This window comes from Myotis myotis, unplaced genomic scaffold (assembly GCF_014108235.1).
Source record: "Myotis myotis isolate mMyoMyo1 unplaced genomic scaffold, mMyoMyo1.p scaffold_m19_p_1, whole genome shotgun sequence".
In the NCBI taxonomy this organism is placed as follows: Eukaryota; Metazoa; Chordata; class Mammalia; order Chiroptera; family Vespertilionidae; genus Myotis; species Myotis myotis.
In genome coordinates this window covers 57,453,604-57,472,757 of record NW_023416313.1, presented here as the reverse complement: position 1 = coordinate 57,472,757, position 19,154 = coordinate 57,453,604, and the positions used below count along the sequence as shown (strand labels likewise).

The 19,154-nt window shown below is 40.1% G+C and overlaps 1 protein-coding gene across 6 annotated transcripts in view; it reads left to right on the top strand.

Annotated features, from left to right (window-relative positions):
• MAPK10 (mitogen-activated protein kinase 10) overlaps positions 1–19,154 on the top strand; it is a 274,871-nt gene that overhangs the window by 250,749 nt on the left and 4,968 nt on the right. For all 6 annotated transcript variants that reach the window (XM_036338730.1, XM_036338712.1, XM_036338703.1 and 3 more), the window contains 2 exons: positions 8,785–8,848; positions 10,843–10,920. In XM_036338730.1, the coding sequence (XP_036194623.1) occupies positions 8,785–8,848; positions 10,843–10,920 (142 nt within the window). The remainder of the gene's footprint in view (positions 1–8,784; positions 8,849–10,842; positions 10,921–19,154) is intronic.

The window sequence follows — 19,154 nt, the reverse complement described above, 5'->3', positions numbered from 1 at the left end:
GAGATCATGTGATATTTATCTTTCTCCGACTGGCTTATTTTACTTAGCATAATGCTCTCCAGTTCCATCCATGCTGTTGCAAATGGTAAGAATTCCTTCGTTTTTATAGCAGCGTAGTATTCCATTGTATAGATGTTCCTTAGTTTTCTAATCCACTCATCTGCTGATGGGCACTTAGGCTGTTTCCAAATCTCAGCTATTTTAAATTGTGCTGTTATGAACATAGGGGTGCATATATCCTTTCTGATTGGTGTTTCTGTTTTCTTGGGATATACTCCAGAAGTGGGATTACTGGGTCAAATGGAAGTTTCATCATAATTTTTTGAGGAAACGCCATACTGTTTTTCACAGTGGCTGCACCAGTTTGTATTCCCACTAGCAATGCAAGAGAGTTCCTTTTTCTCTGCGTCCATGCCAGCACTTGTCATTTGTTGTTTTGTTAATGATAGCCATTCCAACAGGTGTGAGATGGCACTTCATTGTTGTTTTGATTTGCATCTCTCAGGTGATTAGTGACTTTGAGCATGTTTTCATATGTCTCTTGGCCCTTATATGTCTTCTTTCTAAAAGTGTCTGTTTAGGTCCTTTGCCCATTTTTGATTGGGTTATCTTCCTTTTGTTAAGCTGTATGAGTTCCCTATAAAGTTTGGAGCTTAAAACCTTATCAGAGATAACATTGGCAAATATGTTCTCCCATGCAGTGGGCTTTCTTGTTGTTTTGTTGATGGTTTCTTTTGCTGTGTAGAAGCTTTTTGTTTTGATGTAGTCCCATTTGTTTATTTTCCCCTTAGTTTCCATTGTCCTAGGAGCTGTACCAGTTAAGATATTACTACGACAAATGTCTGCTATTTTGCTGTCTATGTCTTCTCCTAGGATCTTTATGGTTTCCCATGTTAAGCTTAAGCCCTTTATCCATTTTGATTTTATTTTTGTGTATAGTTTCATTATTTTGCATGTATCTGTCCAATTTTCCCAACACCACTTATTGCAGAGACTGTCTTGACTCCATTGTATGCTCTTGCCTCCTTTGTCAAATATTAATTGAGTATAATAACTTGGGTCGATCTCTGGGTTCTCTGTTCTGTTCCATTGGTCTATATGTCTGTTCTTGTGCCAGTACCAGGCAGTTTTGAGAACAGTGGCTTTGTAATATAGCTTGATATCTGGTATTGTGATTCCTCCAACTTTGTTCTTCTTTGTCAAGATTGCTGCAGCTATCCAGGGTCTTTTTTTATTCCAAATGAATTTTTGGAGAGTTTGTTCTAGGTTTTTGAAGTATGCCATTGGTATTTTAATGGGATTGCATTGAATCTGTAGATTGCTTTGGGTAGTATGGACATTTCAATGATGTTGATTCTACCAATCCATGAACATAGTATATTCTTCCATTTGTTTATGTCTTCCTCTATCTCTTTTTGCAGTGTCCTGTAATTTTCTGAGTACTGGTCCTTTACTTCCTTGGTTAAGTTTGTTCCTAGGTATCTTAATCTTTTTGTTGCAATGGTAAATGGGATTGTTTTTTTAGTTTCTTTTTCTGTGAGTTCATTATTGGTGTATAGAAAAGCCATAGATTTCTGGGTGTTAATTTTGTATCCTGCTACATTGCTGAATTCATTTATTAAGTCTAGTAGTATTTTTTGGTGGAATCTTTAGGGTCTTCTATGTACAGTATCATGTAATCTGTGAATAATGACAACTTTACTTCTTCTTTTCCAATTTGGATGCCTTGCATATTTTCTTAAATGGATTTTCTGATCTAATTTTGTACTGGAACTTATCCTTCTTTATTGGAGCCTTATAATAAATTATGCATCTTTTGCCAATCGTCAAACTGCAAAGGTTAATAAGAAAAAAATAGGAGATAACGTTATTTTCTTTAGTCCAGCTTCTGAATTAATAGAGAAAGCACACACTGAAAAACAATGCTATTTAAAGCTCTCATTGGTATTTTCAATGGGGCAGTAGAACACAGAGAGATAAAGTGGAACAAAACCATATTGCCTGCTTAATTAGGACAAAAGGAGTGGAAAACAAACATCAGCAACTTGATGATTGTCATATGGTTCAGAACATGACAGATTTGGAAAAAATGTTAATTCAGGGCGCAAAGATGGATAAATGGAATAACATTGTACAACTTGGATTTCTTATATCTGTTTCTCATCTTTTTTGAGATGCATGTGTGTAGAGTTCATGATGTTGTCCAAGATATTTTGGCAAACAGCATTGAGGAATATAAGTGTTGACTACTTGGGTGATAGTTGCCAGATCTAGCTACATGTATATAGTGACAGAAAATTGGAACAGAAATCAGAGTGGCAGACTCACATTTGCCACTAATGAAAGTCTTTTGTAAGTGTTGAATTATTCAGTTTAACATTTCTTCAACCCATAATTACTTTGTTATTCTGTCTTTTTTCTTAGAGATCATATATTTTATTCCTGTCACTAATTAAGTCCATGACCATGTACAAATCACTTAAGTTTTCTGAGTTTTTATATTCTTATTTTCAAAGTGAACAAAGGTGGTACTAGGTAATTTCTCAACTTTCTTCCAACACTGACACTCTATGATGCTGTTAAAAATAGAATTATCTTGAAGATTAAGGAAAAAATCAATTCATACATTTTACTCAATGAAGAAGTATTATTTAAATATCCTATATAATAAAAGAGAAACATGTAAATTTTCCAACCCTCCACTATGCTCACCAGCCAATCAGGAGTGAGTATGCAAATTAACCCAGCAAAGATGGCGGATTAATTTGGATACACAGGTGCCAGGAGGAGAGCAGAGCAGGAGAGCTGGCAACTTGAGGGGATGAGGCTCCCTCAGTTGCTCCCTCGGTTGCTCCCTTTGGGGGACGTGGCTCCCTCAGTCGCTGGACAGAGAGCAGAGCAGGAGAGCTGAAGGTTTGGGGGGCCATGGCTCCCTCAGTTGCTCCCATTGCAGGGAGCACCAGGAATTCTGGGAATAGTAGTTCTGGTGGCAGCCCCAGGATCAGAAGCGGAAACCCAGAGCACAGGGAGCACCAGGAATGCTGGGAATCATAGTTCTGGGGGCAGATGGATCTCCTAGACACTAGAGCAAAGTGAGCCTGGAACAAATTACTGTCGTGGTGGGGGATGGAGGGAAAGCAAAGGTGAGACACATAAGTAAAATCAGAGTGTCTAGGAAAAATTAAAGGGAAGATATCCTAAAACTTCCAGGAAATCTCCACCAATGAAGCAAAGAAAAAAAACTGTCTCTATTATTCTGTGAGCAACAAACCAAACTGGGTTGGGGGTCTCAGACAATTCACTCATATGATTTCAAATTACCGTATTTGTGAGATCTCTAATATGCCATGTCACAACATTGCCATGTAGGGTTCTCACATAATTAGCCCCCAAATATTTAAGAGAGTGAAATGACTGAGAGCTATTAAAAACTACAAGGACAGGCAGTTGGGGGGGTAGAGGGATAGAGAGGATAAATGGGAAAAAAGAGGGGATAGCTGTAATACTTTCAAGGTAAATTTAAAAGAATAAAAGAACTACAAGGACAACTAGAACAAGCCAGGACTCTTTGGGACAAATTGAGACCTGCAGTCTCCCTATTGGCTTATGTTTCAATTCTTGTTTTATAAAGATATTTACTTTAAATATTGTTCCATTGTCCCTTATTTTAGATTCATCTCAATTACCAATTGCTCTGACTTATTCTTTAATTTGGGTTTTAGGCAACTTCTTATCATTAATTAGCCAAGTGACTTTAAGATATTTTAAAAGGAGTTTCTTTGAGTCTTAGTTTCCTACCCTGAGGATTATTAGGGCATATATGGAGCCTAGTTTATCTTATCTGAAAAAAAGTGTCTTCCCTTCATTAGAAAGAGAACTGATCTGTATTTATCAAGCCCTCAAAGATGGTTGGAAGAGCAGATATGAGAGTATTATAAATGTTTTATCTTTCCAGTCTCACAGTCTGTTCTACAGTTCCTTTTTGTTTTGTTATATACAACTAGAGGCCCAGTGCACAAAAATTTGTGCACTCGAGGGGGAAAAAGGGGTCCCTCAGCCTGGCCTGTGCCCTCTCGCAACTGGGACACCTCGGGAGATAATGCCCTGCTGGCTTAGGCCTGCTCCCAGGTGGCAGAGGGCAGGCCCAATCCCCAGGTGCAGCCCCTAGTCGGGCTCAGAGCAGGGCCGATTGGGGAGTTGGGGTGCCGTCCCCTGCCATGCACAGAGCAGGGCGGATTGGGAGGTTGTGATGCCACCCTCAGTCACGCTCAGGGTAGGGCCGATTGGGGGGGGTTGGGGCATCGCCCCCTGTCACACTCAAGGCAGGGTCGATGGGGAGGTTGTGGCGCCACACCCTGTCATGCACAGAGCAGGGCCAATCAGGGGGTTGGGGCGCTGCCCCCTGTCACACACAGAGCAGGGCCCATCAGGGGGGTTGGGGCTCCTTACCCTGTCACGCACAGAGCAGGGTCGATCAGGGGGTTGGGGTGCTGCCCCCTGTCATGCACAGAGCAGGGCCCATCAGGGGGTTGGGGAGCTCCCCTCTGTCACTCACAGAGTAGGGCCGATAGGGGAGTTGAGGCACCGCTCCCTGTCACACACAGAGCAGGGCGGATCAGGCGTTGGGGTTGGGGCGCCACCCTCTATCACCCACAGAGCAGGGCCAATCAGGGGGTTGGGGCACTGCCACTCTCACACTCAGGGCAGGGCTGATGGGGAGGTTATGGCTCTACCCTGTCACACACAGAGCAGGGCCGTTCAGGGGGTTGGGGCGCCGCACCCTATCACACACAGAGCAGGGCTGCACCCTGTCACACACAGAGCCGCAGGGCGATCAGGGGGTTGGGGAGCTCCCCCGTATCAGGCACAGAGCAGGGCGGATTGGGAGGTTGTGGTCCCGCCCCCTGTCACACACAGAGCCGCAGGGCTATCAGGGGGTTTGGGTGCTGCCCTATGTCATGCTGATCCCGGTGCTGGGAGGCCTCGTGGCTCCGCTGATCCTGGTGCTGGGAGGCATATTACCCTTTTACTATATAGGATAGAGGCCTGGTGCATAGGTGGGGCTGGCTGGTTTGCCCTGAAGTGTGTCCTGGATCAGGGTGGGGGTCCCCACTGGGGTGCCTGGCCAGCCTGCGTAGGGGATGATGGCTGTTTGCAGCTGGTCACACACCCTTTGGGGTGGGGGTCCCCACTGGGTGCCTGGCCAGTCTGGGTGAGTGGCTGAGGGCTGTTTTCAGGCTGGTGGGTGATGGAAGCTCCCAACTGCTCCTTTTTTTCTTTTTTTTTTATTCTGGGCCAGCTTTAGCCCTGAGGCTCCAACTCTGAGGCTTCCGCTGCTGAAAGCAGGTATCTGGTTTGTTTCGGTTCTATAATCGAAACAATGTATAACTCCAGCTCTGAGATCCCGGCTCGCTGAAAGCAGGTTTCTGGGGTTTTGTTTAGCTTCTATATTTGTTACAATGTTTCTTAAACTGCAGGCTCAGAGGCCGGCAAGGCAGGCAGGGAACGTTGGAGTCCTCCATCACTGAAGCAAGCAAGCCTCATGTTAGTTTCAAGCTTCTTGGACTTGTGTTCCTCTGGCCGCCATCTTGGCTGACAGTTAATTTGCATATTGCCCTGATTAGCCAATGGGAAGGGTAGCGGTCGTACGCCAATTACCATGTTTCTTTTTTATTAGATAGGATGTCCATATTGTGAGAGGATATTTCTTCTACATTGTTCTGACTTTTTTAGGTGCTACCTTCTAATTTCCCCACTAAGGACCTATCTGGATCTTTCTAGGCATGGTGGCAGTTTTGAGTTTTGGAAAACTCTACAGGGTTTTAAGGCATGGTTTATTGTGCCTTGAAAACCAAAATCTTTGTTTCTCTTTCAAGGAACTGCCAATTATTTCCTCTTTTTGAAACTCTCTGATCACAGGCCTTCTATACCACTGCAATATCTTCATCCTCCATGTATGTCTCTAAACGATCCTTTCCTCCTCTCCCTCCTCCTTTTTCTCTTCTTCCTCCTCCTCTTCCTTCTTGGACTTGTGCTCCTCTGGCCAACCTTTAACCCTTGGTATCTGACAGGGTCCACTTTGGCTTTTTGCTCTTTCTACCTGCATAGCCTCCATGGGTGACCTCATTCATCCACTGTCATGATTTCAAGGAACACCTCTCAAATCCGTACATCTCTAGCCAACAATATTCCTGTTTAATAAGGTGGGGAGAGGGAACAAGTGGGACGTAGAATACTGGCTTCTCTGTGCAGATGGAGGCAGGGAGTGTAATGGACCATGGCATGCTAACGATTGCTAACTAAGCACATATGTATGTGCGTTTGAATATGACATTACTCTCTTTGGTTTACTGGTCAATTAATCTTTTATATTGTTTTGTGAGAGACATCTTTATGTGAATGTACCCTTTCACTGCAGGTGATTGCACCCCCTCTTTAAAAAAAGAAAAAAAGAAGAAAGGTAAACAAAAAACCCTGAACATGGAGCCCTTTCAGCCATAACTAAAATGCAAGTGTTTTTTAAAGCAGCCCTCTTGGGTTTTTTTGAAAAGAAAAATATTGGACTCAGTACTCTGCTTTCTTTCTTATGGTTGTTTGTGGTTAGAATTTGTGTACTTTGTAGTTTATATATCAGCAACAGCTGGATGCTGAAGCTCCAAGGAAAACTTCTCTCAAAATAGTTTTGTTGTAAAGAAAAAATGGCATTCGTGAACTTTGGCAGGAACTGTACTCTTGAGCTATGTTCAATTTTGAAACTTGAAAAACCCACTGCATGGAGAAGCCAGCCACAGAGGATCCTGAGCTGGCCTATTGTTACAAGAGGAAAGTGGTGTCAGTGATGCACAGAGCTCCTGAGACCTCTGAGAACTTGTGCGCAAGGTGTCTGGCAGGGGACTTAGGCGAGGCCCACTTAGCTGGGGGCCCTTACCACAGAACTACATGTGAGCTCAGGAAGAGGCAAAGCAGGAAACCTGTTACTCTGCAAAGCGTCTTTCCATGTCTTTCCATGACCGGAGTTTGGCTCTGCATTAGCTGACTTAGGTGACAGCTTCACAGGTCTTCAAAAATGACTTTGTTTTCCTCATTAAATCATAACATTCATATAATTTGGGAGTCCTTTATAATTAAGTGGAAGATCCAGCCTTAGTCAGGTCTCCAGGGCAGTGCCCTAGTATCCCAGTCCCCTTACCTTACAAGTCAGTGTTTCTGTGTTCTCAGTAATGTTGTGGGGTAGGAGTGTCTCATTCTGCTTAGCCCTTTAGTTGACAATGTCTGAATCACAGTAGCTGGTTTAAAGCCTTCTACCTCAGTAACAATCACTGTTGTTAAACGAATATCTGGCCTCATCAGTACTTATTGTTCAATAATTAAGTTGCCTCAAAACAACTGGTCAAAGTCTTCTATTTTCCTATCCAGCTGCTTCTGTGGTATGTGAGTCTGTCCCAGCATGCCACGGCTAAGCCCCCTCTATCATGGCTAAGACCCCTCTGTCACGGCTAAGACCCCTCTGTCACGGCTAGGACCCCTCTGTCACGGCTAAGACCCCTCTGTCACGGCTAAGACCCCTCTGTCACGGTCCACACTACTAGAGATCTGATGCAGAAAGAAGAGACCCTATGGTGTGTGGGTGCTGCTTGTGGGCCAGAGACCCTCCCACAGAAGCCAGAAGCCGTCTCTGAAAACCTTGTCCAAAGCCTTCCCGACAACAGCTGTCTTGGAGGGATGTGTGTCCTAATAAGCCTGAGCCACTTTGTTGAGCACCTCTTTTAGTTTCTCACAGAAACTGTTGCTTTAGGAGTGTTGGACAGGACGAATTCTGGAGTCCCCTCTCTCATGGCATCTGGCGTTTTGTAGTTCTTTTCTTTCACTCATTCCATTTCCAGCAGAGGCAGCTCTCGGCCCCTTCTCTCTTTGTCTCCTGGAGATCCTTTCTCTTGTCACTTGGCCTGAATTGGAACTACCCTAGGTCACCGCAATAGAACTCAGGTCCAACCACCAGGAAGAAGAAGTCAGGGAATTTATCTGTGATCCTCCTTCCTGGCTGAAAATTTCTCCTTTTCCTTCTTTGAACTTCTCATAGCAAGAGGACTGCTGATTTCATGTCAAACTAAAGGCCCTGTCTCATCATTTCTCCCAGAAAGGACTAACAAGGGGCCACTCAGGGGTTCAAGGTGGCCAATCTCTATAGACAACTAGCAGCTTTTTCTGCCTGAGCAGGAGCAGGCTATCTGAAACCACTTAACTATAGGGCACACAGCTATACATTAAAGTGTTTTATTATGCTTCGTGAGACATAAAAAGGGGATTAGATCCAGATATTCCTTTATGCTGGAGTCTAGTACTATAGGCTACTGAGAGGTATTAATCCCTCTTTTTCTGGGGGGGGGGGGTGTCTAAAAATGGAACAAAATCTTATCAGTCTGGGACAGTTTTAATAGAGTTCTCTCATAGGGCAAGTGAATGGATGACATCAAAGCTTCTGGGTTCTTGTAATCAAGTGTCTTGCTTGCTTTTTAACTGGCTATTATTTGGGCTTGGGTTTGGAATCAGGACAATTGGGTATATGAGCTCACAAGATTGGATTTGGATTCTGCTGCCTTATTTGGTCAGAGCAAATATAGTTATGTAAAGGAATCCTCCATAAATTGGTGGGAAAATTTTAACTTCTGCACCACTGTAATTACTCCTTATTTTATGAGATTCTGATCACCACCAAAATCATTGTAAGACTTTAGTCATGTTTAGTTTATTGCACAAAGTTTATTGTTTGTCTTTATTTTTCAGCCTCCACCTCAGATATATGACAAACAGTTGGATGAAAGAGAACACACCATTGAAGAATGGAAAGGTGACTCTACTACTTAAATAAAGTATACATTTTACTTATTGAAACCCAAAAATATTCTGAAACCTTTTTCTTTTAAAACAACTTAGTAAGAGAGGATTTTCTAATTGCTACCCTCTTACACCATTTTCAAAGCTCCTAAAACTAAATCTATCCTTTCATATTACTAGTAATACTTCATTTACTCAAAAGAATGAAAGGAATTAAATACTGACACTTTTTAAAATAGTACTGATTATCAAGGTATTAGCCATGGTGGAGGGAAAACTTCAGTTTAACATTTTACAATTAAACATGTTCTGTTTGTATATAAAATTATAGAAAATGGATAAAATCATGTCTGAGATGACTTAGACATTAGAAAATAAAAGATAATATATTGATTCATTCACTTGATATATAGCACTTGAGAATTTAAATAAAAACTACACTAAGTAGCTTATTTTCTTTAAAGTTAGAAAGAATGAATGAATACATTAATTCATTTTTTCCCAAACACACTGTATGATCGAGATTATACTTAGACAGAAACTTTATATAAAGAATAGTTAAACTAATATAACTAATTACAGAGTAGAATAAATATTAGAAAACCAAGTACAGATTAAGTGAGATCAAAATTAGGAGGAACATAAATGGAAGATCTAAATGGAAGAAATGTTTGTGCCACATTGAATAAGTTAATTCTTATAATTTATAATTAGGAAAATGAGAAAAAAAAACAGAGGAAAATGCTAAATGGGGACCTAAGAGGAAAACAAAGGGTAGCTACGAGCAAGAAGTATCGTAAAGGTCATAAAGAGACTCCAGTGGTCAAGAAGTCGTGTTGAAGAATATGGAAAATGAGCATCCTCCTTCCTTTCTGCTATTGCAAAAAAATGTAGAATACAAACAGTGGATGAAGTAAGAAAATATATTAGATGATAGATGGAAAAGACTTAGTTTGATCTAAATAAGGACCAGAAGGCACTCTGGTTTGTGTTGAGTAAGTAAGTGAAAGGATATAAATATCACTTAAGAAGATAGACATGGACTAAAATGTGACAAACTGGGGAAGAAAATACATGCAAAAGCATAAAAGCTATAAGCCATGTTAAAGCAGGGATGAGTAGCGCTGAGTGATTGTTAGTTAGAAGGGGCAGAGTAAAACAAAATGAAAATATACAAGTTTAACTCTAGTAAAAAAAAATAAAAAAAGCCAAAAATAGATGCCAGTTTGGGAATAAATGTAATAACTTTTAATGTTGGGTTTTAGGCAAGTTTGGTTTGACAATGCCAAGAGTTGAGTCTGGAAAAAAGGTAAAGTAAGAGTTAAAAAAAATTGATAGAAACTAATGGTTTGAAGTCATGAGAATGTTATTTATACATAAATATAGTGATTTATTTACAAGAATAGCATGACACCCCTTAAGAAGAGAGTAGAAAAGAAAAATGCATGTTCAAAACTGAACCATATGCCGAAACCGGTTTGGTTCAGTGGATAGAGCGTCGGCCTGCGGACTGAGAGGTCCCAGGTTCAATTCCAGTCAAGGGCATGTACCTGGGTTGTGGGCATATCCCCGGTGGGAGATGTGCAGGAGGCAGCTGATCGGTGATTCTCTCTCATCGATGTTTCTAACTCTCTGTCTCTCTCCCTTCCTCTCTGTAAAAAATCAATAAAATATATTTAAAAAAAACCAAAAAACAAAAAAAACCTGAACCATAAAAATCCTTAAGAGATAAGTTAGAATGTGTTAGGAATCTCCCAAAGAATTCAGAAAACAATTAAAATGTGTATTCCTCATACATTTTTTTGGCCAAATGCTTTATTGAGCAACTACTTTTACCAGGCTCAGTGCTATTGCAAGAAAATGTAGAATTAGAGGAGTAAAGGACTCCCGATTGTGTTCTAGTTTACTCAGCCCCAACAAAATGTTATTTGTCATTAAATAAGGAATTTTATTTGTGGACTAAGAAGAAATTTATTTTTTAATAACACTAATAATTTTTTCTTACAGAACTTATCTATAAAGAAGTAATGAATTCAGAAGAAAAGACTAAAAATGGTGTCGTAAAAGGACAACCTTCTCCTTCAGGTACTCACTCTCAGTGAATAACCAATAAACCAGTACTTGTGTATTTCTCTTGGCCTTGAGCAGGAATTGCGACTAACAATATTGCTCATAGCGCATATGAACAAATATCATATGACTGTTGTCCTTTAACAAATTCAGTTTTACTCCCCCCACCTTTTGTTAGCTAGAAGAGGCAAAATAAAACAAAATGAAAACATACAAGTTCAACTTCAGTAATGATAAGCCTAAAATGAATTCCAGCTTGGGAATAAATGAAATAATTTTTTAACGTTGGTTTTTAGGAAAGTTTGGTTTTACAGATTCAAGAGTTGAATCTAGAAAAAAGATGTAGAGTTGACACATTTATGGGAAATAATAGTTTGAAGTTCAGCGTGGCATTCTGACTATTCAGATTATGAAGACCCAGCACAGGAGTTCTTTTAGAACTTATTTTAAGATAACAACGAGTCTTGCAGAAATGTTAACATGGGCTGCTTCAAAGGTAACTGCTACTCATCCAGATGCAGAGCTGTAACGCCCCCTCTACCACCAAGTCAAAAGAGAGGTTAGGAAACTCCGCAGCCCGAGCCTCTTTCCTCATTCACTCCAGTGTTTGAACTCTTCACAGGGTTGGTGTGACAGTAGTTGAAGCATCAACCAAGACGCGCACCAATTAACGTCAGCATGGAAAATCTTTCAGTTTGTGATATACAGATTTGTGCATATGCATATTTTGCTCTGTAATATGCTTTAGGATTACTCGAGATAATTTACTTACACTTATTAATGCTAATATATTTTTTCTAAGATCTATGTTCTGAATATAAAGAGAATATAGAAGGAGTTCTAGAAAATGTAATGGCTGCCCTGGCCAGTGTGGTTCAGTGGTTGAATGTTATCCTGTGCACGAAGAATTTGCTGGTTTGATTCCTAGTTGGGGCACATGCCCAGGTTGTGGCACGTCTCCTGCTAGGGACATGCAAGAGGCAGCCGATACATGTTTCTCTATCTATCCCTCTTCCTTCCTCTCTCTCTAAAAAATCAATAAAAAACATAAAAAAAGAAGATATATGGCTTATACTCAGCTCACGCTGGGAAGAATATAGGCTGCAAATGATTAGTTTAAAAAAATATATTTGGTTTTCTACCTTTGAAAAGCAATTCCCCCCCCCCCCCCAGGATTTTTTAGTTGTTTCAGGAAGAAAAAAAGATGTAATATGAATTAATAAATTTGTCATACTTGTTCCACTCTAAACAACAGTTTGTACCTATAACCACAAGGCTGCCTAAATAGATGCATTTCAGTTATGATGTGTTTTTCTCACCTCTAGACTGGAAGAAATGACAGATTCTATTCCAAATCTTTCCTTTACTCAAAGAGGGTTAAGGGGATCATTGGGGTTGCGTGCCCACCATAGTCATTGTTCTAGCATCCAGATTGCTACAAGCCTGCAGAAGTTGCTTTTAATTTACCTGCATTTCTGTCTGCTGCTAATTAAGGAACCCAAAGATTGAATCCAATACCCCCAAGATGCCTCTTGCTAGGGCAAAAAGACTCTTTGTCTTAAGAATTCCCATAATGGCCAGAACATATTTCGCTGTCATCATTAAGAAGCCAAAACACCAGGGTCCACTGAAGGGCGAGCTAGCATCTCAGGCTGGGACTGGACACATTTTAACAGAGTCTCTTCTATTCATCTTTGGTTAAAGTCATCATTAGTTCATCTCCTTTCCTTTTTCCAAAGCGATCAGAATCATGCTATCCACTCCAGGACACCCCATCTTCTGCTATTTTCTCTTCCATTTCCCCCTTAGCCATAACCAGGTCTCCACAATAGCTAATCTTTGATGACTTAAATTCCACAATTCTTTTTAACACTTTCACAACACTTCTACAAAAATATTCTTATTTCCATGATTCCTTTTATGTGGCTCAAGGAAGGCAAAAGAGGAATGAGGAGTGTAGAAGTGAGATTAATTAATCATTAAAGGGATGGGATGAGTGGTCTGCCATATGAACAAAGCTTTAAATATTTGGCAAAGGAACAAAGTTTGTATATAATCAAAGCATACTTTCTTAATCATTAAAACCATAGTTCTTATACAAAAGAAAGTGAGTACATGTAGTAGTTTCTTTTAACTCATCAATGAAGAAAATGGCAGAATGACAATGGCAGGTTGATGAAGATATAAGAAATTAGGATTTATGTAATCTGTGTGTGTGTGTCGGGGTTGGGGGGAGCCATAGATTTGAGCAAGAGTTCCACTGATCAGTGCTCTCCAATGGCTTTGTATCACTTATGATTTAAGCTTAGTAACCTCTTGCTGATATTGATGGCCCTCTATAATATACCCAGGCTTTTCACATGGAACCCTTTCTAGAGTCTTATATTTTTACTAGAGGCCCGATGCATGAAAATTCATGCAAGAGTAGGCCTTCCTTCCCCTGGCTGCCAGCAGCAGCTTCCCTCTGGCACTTGGGGCCCGGCTGGCTTCCCTCTGGCCCTAGCTTCGTCAGGAAGGATGTCCGGAATGACATCCGGAAGACATCGGTCTAATTAGCATATTACCCTTTTATTATTATAGATATGGCTAGGTTCACCACCTTTAGGAATTATGTTCACTCTAAAGTGTTTGCTTATTAAATACCACATTGTCCCCAAATATCTTTCATATCTGTCCCAAAAGACTTTTCATAACATCCCAAATAAATAGGATCTTTCTGTCTTATGGGTATTACTAGCTCCTGTATTTTAGATGTCTTATTACCCCTTTAGTGATTATAAATTCATTGAGAAGAAAGCCTGTATGCCTTCATCTTGTGTACCAAGCAGTGCCTAATTGCTGTGTCATGTGCATAATGTAACTTGATAAACATTTATTAATTTAAAAATTGCAGCTCAGGTCCTCCCTTGGCTTATTTCTTGGTGCTCTTCCAAAGACAGAATTCAAGACAGCATCATAACTTTAACACAGTTTGCAGTTCAGTAAGTTCTTATGGCAGTAAATATTTATTCGCCTTATTAATCACCGTGAAGATAAATGAGCCAAGAATCAAATATATGAAGTGTTGCTACTGACATTTGCTCATTTTCAGATAAAGCTTTGCTGCTTTCAGGAAGTCATTTGATTTACTCATTACCAAAATGAGTAAATCAAATGTATATTCCTGATTTTTTTTGCAGGTCTGTTTATAATATGTTAATGATTAATTTTAAACTATGTCACTTAGGCTCTACCTACATGTGAGAACGCTAAACCACTTTTTAACTACTTCAAGTAGTTATAACAATCACAAATTATCTACCTTATTCACATGCCCTAAATTATCCTAAGAATAGACAAACATGGTAATTGACCGTACCTTCACTACGCCTCCCTTAGACTAATCAGCACGATATGCAAATTAACCACCAACAAAGATGACGGCTAATTTGCATAATACAGGCGGTGCCGGCAGCGCGTGATGCTGCCCGTGGGCCCCGGGCCCCGGACCCCTGACCCAGTGAGGCAGGAACAGTAGTGCACGACGCTGCCCATGGGACCTGGGCCCTGGACCCGTGATCTGGCTAGGCGGGGCCAGCAGTGCGCAACACTGCCCCTGGGACCCGGGCCCCAGACCCCTGACCTGGCGAGGCGGGTCTGGCAGCGCGCGACGCTGCCCGGGGGATCCGGGTCTTGGATCCGTGACCTGGCGAGGGAGCAAAGTGGCGGAGAAGGGAGAGAACCCAGGTGGCAGAGAAGGGAGGGAGCCGAGGACGAAGCGGCGAAGGGAGGGAGTGAGGCAGCGGAGGTCTCTGCTTCGCTGAGGTCTCAGGAAGCCCTATTCTTGCAGGAATCTTCCTGCAATGGGCCTCTAGTAATTATATAATTATTAAATGATTTTTTTTATTTTGCTGATTTAACCAATTTACAGTAAAAATTATTATGGATTTAATATTTCACTTCATGATTTTTTTTTCACTTCATGATTTTAATGGAAAATATTCACTGCTTAATTGAGAAATCATATATACAGTATATAACATCTTTTATGCGATATTTGCATATGATATGTTTGTATGCATAATACAGAGGCATAGGACAGCCATGCACCGGAGCCCATGCTGCTAGCTCCTGAGAGCCAGTTGTGCTCATCTCTCCCAACTATGAGTTTACTGACCTCATGTTGGTAGCTTGAAACCCACCATGCAGGATTTAAGACATGGAAATTGCCTGATTCTACAGGTCAGATTTTTTTGGCCCTGGAGAGCCAGTTGTTACATTTTTATTGGCACACCCCTGTGTTTCTGTGTATGTGTGTATGCACAATATGTACATATGCAGTAAGCCATGCTGGAAAGAAAAAGCAACTATGAAAAAAGTCAGCTTTCTTGCATTATTCATTATTTATCTCCTTATCATAGTTTATTTTATAAATAGCTAAGATGAAGTAATATTACAACATAGACTCCCTTACTACTTAGTCCTGGCAACACTGGGAACTCAGCAGCAAGGGAATAAGTTAATGCAGTTTCTCAGGGACAGAATGTTTCTGAAACCCAAAACCATGTTTTAATGATGCGTTTAAAATGTAAACAGGAAGTTAAATGTGCATTTGCAGAAAATGCATAGGTTTAAAATTTATTGATGGAATTGTTGTATATCAATAAGAAATACATCTAAATTTCAGATACATTTTAAATAAATAATTGTACTCCCTTCTGCTATCTGATTCCACTTGCATAGTGATTTATTTTCAAGAATAACATGGCTGCTTGCTTTCTGAATTGATTTGTAAAGACTGCTGAGGGAATTTCAGCTCATGAATAGAAATTAATTTTCTTCCGTAAGCATTTGTCATAGAATGTTAGCGCTAGAACAAATATAAGAGGTCATCTAATCTAAAAACTCTGCTCACCACCTCCATTCCACCTGAGAAATCTCCCAGAAGTTAACAATGACTCACCAAGTTACCGATGCTGAGTAGGATGGTAGAGATTTAGCAGAATCTCTAATTGAATATAAAGCTCCACAGATCATTATAATCTACTAGAGGTCCGGTGCACACAATTGGTGCATGGCGGGAGGAGCGGGGGGAGTCCCTCAGCCCAGCTTGCACCCTCTTGCAATCCGGGACCCCTCAGGGGATGTCCGACTGCCAATTTAGGTCCCTGAGGGATCAGGCCTAAATCGGAAGTTTGACATCCCTCTCACAATCGGGACTGCTAGCTCCTAACCACTTGCCTGCCTACCTGCCTGATCGCCCCTAACCACTTGCCTGCCTGCCTGCCTGATAACTCCTAACTCCCTCTGCTTGCCTGTCTGATCACCCCTAACCACTCGCCTGCCTGTCTGATCACCCCTAACCACTCGTCTGCTTGCCTGATCGCCCCTAACCGCCTCTGCCTTGGCCCCCACTGCCACAGCTTCATCCAGAAGGACATCCGGAAGGTCTAATTGGCATATTATGCTTTTATTATTATAGATAACCTCTCCCCCAACTATATTTCACACACCATGGAAGTGTATTCTTCCCAATTAGATTCACTGTTCTAGTCCAATAATATTGTTTTTCTTAAAAAACCTCAGCCCCAAACACGTTGAGGCTCAACATCATGCAGAAAGAGAAACAAATATATTTCAATTACTTATTTTCATTTTAGTATTTCTTATAATTCTTCATATCTATTTTTTGTGTGTGGATAGGGCAAGAAAACAATTTCCTTTAAAAATGCAGAACAACATTTTTCACTGAAATAATAGGTACCTTTTGGCTTGATAACTTCTAGTTGAGAAATTTTCATGGATGTAAGTTCTTTCCATGAAATGAAAACTTTCTCTTTCAGATACAGTTGAAAGTAGCTAATAGATGATATTCCTTATTTGCAACCTGCTAGTATTTTCAGTACTTTAAATGCCATTTTTATTTGCAAACATTTATAATTCTTTATTGATATCAAAACATTTCTTTAAATGCACATGTCTACTGGTTTCCTTAAAAACAGTATAAAAGGAATATTTATCACATTGTCAGAATATCCAGGACAAGCGGCCCTGTAATCAAATTCAATTCAGTTCAGTTTTGTTTAGGAGATTTTCACAAACTCTTTGGCAGTAAATTAACAACTTGAAGTCAAGGTGCATGTCTTGACTCTTCCATTTGTGTTTATTTATTGCCTACATGAAAACAGTCTTAGATGTATCATCCAGTAAAGCCAGAATTGGCTACAATCAAGAAGCCATTTATTATAGTGCAATACAGGAAGTCATTCAGAAGATCTTCCATGGAAAGCGGGGGGGAGGGGGACTGGTGAATCTTTAACAACTATCTCTTTAAAATAAATCAAAACTGATTATAGTATTTACCAATTTCTGGGATGTAAGTGTTCTCACTGTGACCAATTTCAGGCTACCAATGTGACATCAATGAAGGCAGAATGGAAAGAGATGCTAATAACTGGCTTTTAAAAGCCACTAAAAGCCAGCCCAGCATGCTACTCTAGTTTTTGATGCCACCATTCAATGTTATTTATAAATGTAAATTTGTGGTTTTTCTAGGAAAATTTCCTCAATGTTCTTTGTATAATTTCTCTAGCTGCTAAAGTTGTGGGTTTGTGTTTATTTACAATTTGATTAAACAACAAATTGTGTTCTTATAAAGGAGCCTTATCTCAGTGAAGTCATATCTCATCCTTGTTTGAATCAGTCCTCAGCTGTCACTGTGACAATTAGAACAGATCCACACAATCAACTGTTTCGGGCTAAAGAGAAAGGCCTATCTCAAGAGAAGACCAGGACTATTATGTAGAAACACTTTAAAATACCATTTGCATTATTACAAAACTTTATTTTAAAACTTTAAATCGTTTATTTTGTCATAATTTAAATAAAGCACACTAGCAAAGATCTTCCTGGTTACATAAATGTTTGATTAATTATACTATTCATGAGATGTATATTTTATCATTTGCTCTATTAGTTTCCAATTCACTGACAATGAAACTTTCTATTAATTAAATCAGCTGTACTTCTACATACTAGCAATGAACAGAAAACAGTTCCATTTACAAGCATGAAAAAGAATAAAATGCTTAAGAATAAATATAACAAAAAAGTGCACATTTCTTTTTTAAAAAAATATATTTTATTGATTTTTACAGAGAGGAATGAAGAGGGATAGAGAGTTAGAAACATCGATGAGAGAGAAACATCGATCAGCTGCCTCCTGCACACCCGCTACTGGGGATGTGCCCGCAACCAAGGTACATGCCCTTGACTGGAATCAAACCTGGGACCCTTCAGTCTGCAGGCCGATGCTCTATCCATTGAGTCAAACCGGTCAGGGCAGAAGTGCACATTTCTTACTCTGAAAAATACAAAACATTGTTAGAAGAATTTAAAGATCTAAATAATGATATGTCATTGTTCACTGATTAGAAGATTTAATATTGTTAAGATGACAGTACTGGCCAAATTGATCTGTAGATTAAACACAATACCTATAAAGATTATAACTGCCTTTTTTTCAGAAATTGACAGAATTTTTTTTTCTATTCTTAAAATTCACATGCATGAGACACAAAAAAAGCCAAAATTATCTCAAAAAAGAACACAGTTGCATGATTCACGCCTCCTGGTTTCAAAACTGCAGTATTCAAGACAGTGTGGTGTTTGCATGAGAATCCTATGTAGATCAATAAAATAGAATTGAGAGTCCAGAACTAAACCCTTGCATTTATGGTTAATTGATTTTTAGCAAGGATAGCAAGGCAATTTCATGGACAAGAAATAGTCTTTTTTTTTTTTTTTTTTTTGGGTAATCCTCACCTGAGGATATTTCTTTCGTTATTTTTTTAGAGAGAGTGGAAGGGAGAAGGGGGAGAGAGAGAGGGGGAGAAAGAGAGAAACATCGTTGTGAGAGAGACACATTAATTTGTTGCCTCCTGCATGTGCCCCAACCCAGACGGGGATCAAACCCAAATCCATGCCCTTGACCAGGAATTGAACCTGGGACCCTGCAGTGCTTGGACCAACACTCTAACCATTGAGATACACTACTAGGGCAAGAAATAGTCAGTGTTGGACTATTAGCTAGCCACATGCAAAAGAATGAAGGTAGATACCTACTTCATATCATATACAAAAATAAACTCAAAATGGATCATAGACTTAAGTGTAAGAGCTAAAATATGGGAGATAGGAGAAAGAAAATATAGGAGCAAATCAGGAAATGTTTTTTTTTTGGTCTGTGTGTGTGTGTGTGTGTGTGTGTG